The sequence below is a fragment of the Chinchilla lanigera genome, unplaced genomic scaffold (genome assembly GCF_000276665.1).
Source record: "Chinchilla lanigera isolate Chin_1 unplaced genomic scaffold, ChiLan1.0 scaffold00149, whole genome shotgun sequence".
Classification (NCBI taxonomy): domain Eukaryota; kingdom Metazoa; phylum Chordata; class Mammalia; order Rodentia; family Chinchillidae; genus Chinchilla; species Chinchilla lanigera.
This window is the reverse complement of record NW_004955550.1, coordinates 225,270-227,564: the sequence shown is the minus strand read 5'-3', so window position 1 is coordinate 227,564 and position 2,295 is coordinate 225,270. Positions and strand designations below refer to the sequence as shown.

The 2,295-nt window shown below is 34.6% G+C and overlaps 1 protein-coding gene across 1 annotated transcript; it reads left to right on the top strand.

The window, feature by feature from the left end:
* The first annotated feature begins 1,130 nt into the window (after positions 1 to 1,130).
* Positions 1,131 to 2,072, top strand: LOC102019743 (olfactory receptor 4K13-like). Its single transcript, XM_005412128.1, has one exon. The coding sequence runs from the start codon at positions 1,131 to 1,133 to the stop codon at positions 2,070 to 2,072; it is 942 nt and encodes a 313-aa protein (XP_005412185.1).
* The last annotated feature ends 223 nt before the right edge of the window (positions 2,073 to 2,295 follow it).

Here is a 2,295-nt window from a genome sequence, read left to right as displayed (position 1 = left end):
CATTAAAAGTAAGTATTTTCTTTATAAATTTCACTTAACTTACCTGAATTTATGATAGTCAGTGGTGTAGTATCTTAGATTTATACTCATCTGCAAGAAATTTGAGTTTAAAATAGCTTTACAGACAATTTTAAAGAAAGAAGGATTCAAAGGGGACAAGTTCCTTTTATAAAATACTATTCACGTAAAGCATTTACATTTTTTTAGTTTTCTTTTTCTTTTTACTTTGAGTGGACAAGGGCTATTTATTCATTTCATTCTATGTATATCTTCCTGGGAAAATTTCTGAATTATACAATAGTGTTCAATTTTATTATAGTGTTAATGAAGGGTTCTATAATTTTTATGCATACGTTACACTTCAAAATGTACACATTTAAGAAGAATGTCACATATACATGATCTTTTGATGCAATATTTTAAAAGTTGCATAAAAGAGAAAGAAAACACATTTATTTTGTTCGCTCCCCTAAAAGATTTAATATGTAGGATGAATATCCGCAATGCTAAAAGTAAATGAGTCATTTAAGTTTAAATACTAATCTTTTATAAAACATTGATTTTACCTTTGTTAACAATATAAATTCATCATTACTCAATATTATAGCAAAAGTACAGGTTCTCATTAATGTTGTACACTGGGCATTTTATTTAAGGATTTTTTTTTAAATATGAGAAAGTACATAGAAGTTTTAATGAATAGCCAGGATGTGAAAAAATTTATCTGTTTGTTAATGTGTTTCCTCTGCCCCATGAAATGTGAAAAGCTGATCCCTTGCTGGCTTTTCACTTTAATAAACTAAGTAATCCGACACAGTCTAATTGGTGCTAAAAATGAATGTGAGACTAAGATTGATCAAATGTCCAACTGACTTTGCCATATACAAACCAAGAGACAAATTTTATGTCACTAGCTCTATATCCTCCACATTTTCTCCTATCTTTGTGTACAGAAAAGTACCACGATCTAAAGAATACAAAGAAATATCTAAACAACATTTATATTTACAAATGGTTTAATGCCCTGAATGAGTAATAAAATGCATAAATGATTACTAGATTCATTTCCTTCCTCTTATGTGTGATTTCCTGTGTCTTTCTCCTTAGGACAGCTTCTGACAAACTGTGAAATGGATATCCTAAATAAAAACTCAAATATCTCTGAGTTTATTCTGCTGGGACTTTCAAGTTCTCAAGAAATTCAATTATGTTTTTTTGTTACCTTCATTCTTCTCTATGCAGCCATCATAGCAGGAAACCTCCTCATCATGATCTCTGTGGTGTTTGATCACCATCTTCACTCCCCCATGTATTTCCTTCTGGCAAATTTATCTTTTTTTGACTTATGTCTTTCCTCTGTGGCCACCCCTAAGGTGATTTCAGACTTCCTTAGAAAGCACAAGACCATCTCGTTGTGGGGCTGCATGGTCCAGATGTTTTTTATGCACTTCTTTGGGGGTGGTGAGATGTCTCTCCTGATAGCTATGGCCATTGACAGGTATGTTGCCATATGCAGACCACTGCACTACAAGACCATCATGAACCACAGGATGCTCACTCTGCTCCTGTTGCTCTCCTGGGCTGTTGGGCTCATACATACCACAAGCCAAATGGCTTTCACAGTGGGATTACCATTCTGTGGTCCAAATGTTGTAGACAGCATTTTCTGTGACCTCCCTCTGGTCATCAAGCTTGCCTGCACTGAGACTTACAATCTGGAGCTCTTGGTGATTGCAGACAGTGGGCTCCTGTCCCTTGTCTGCTTCATTCTCTTGCTCATATCCTATGCCATCATGCTGGTAAACCTGTGGCAACACTCCTTCAGTACATCCTCCAAAGCCCTGTCCACACTGTCTGCTCACATCACTGTAGTCATTTTCTTTTTTGGCCCAGCTATCTTCATTTATGCTTTTCCATTCAACAGTTATTCTGTAGACAAGTTTCTCTCTGTCTTTTATTCCATAATCACACCTTTCCTTAACCCAATTATTTACACTTTGAGGAATCAGGAAATGAAGGCAGCCGTTGAGAGACTGAGGAACCAACACATTGGTTCCTGGTCAGTACCTTAATATTGTTTGTAATCTCTGACATTTTTTGACTTCTGCAGTTTGGAGGTTTTGAGTCTTGAATATTTATTCAAATCACTGTAGTGAACAAATTAAATAAGACCATATATCCCTTCAAGTGGAATTAAAATAGTATTGTTCTAAGCATTTTAATGAAAATATTTATAATACAGCTATAATTCCTGTATAAATAAAACATTCATCTTTCTTTTCTCTTAGGTAGTTT

What these genes read in the sequence shown, in the direction of transcription:
- LOC102019743 (XM_005412128.1), top strand. Translation starts at nt 1,131, where the DNA reads ATGGATATCCTAAATAAAAACTCAAATATCTCTGAGTTTATTCTGCTG.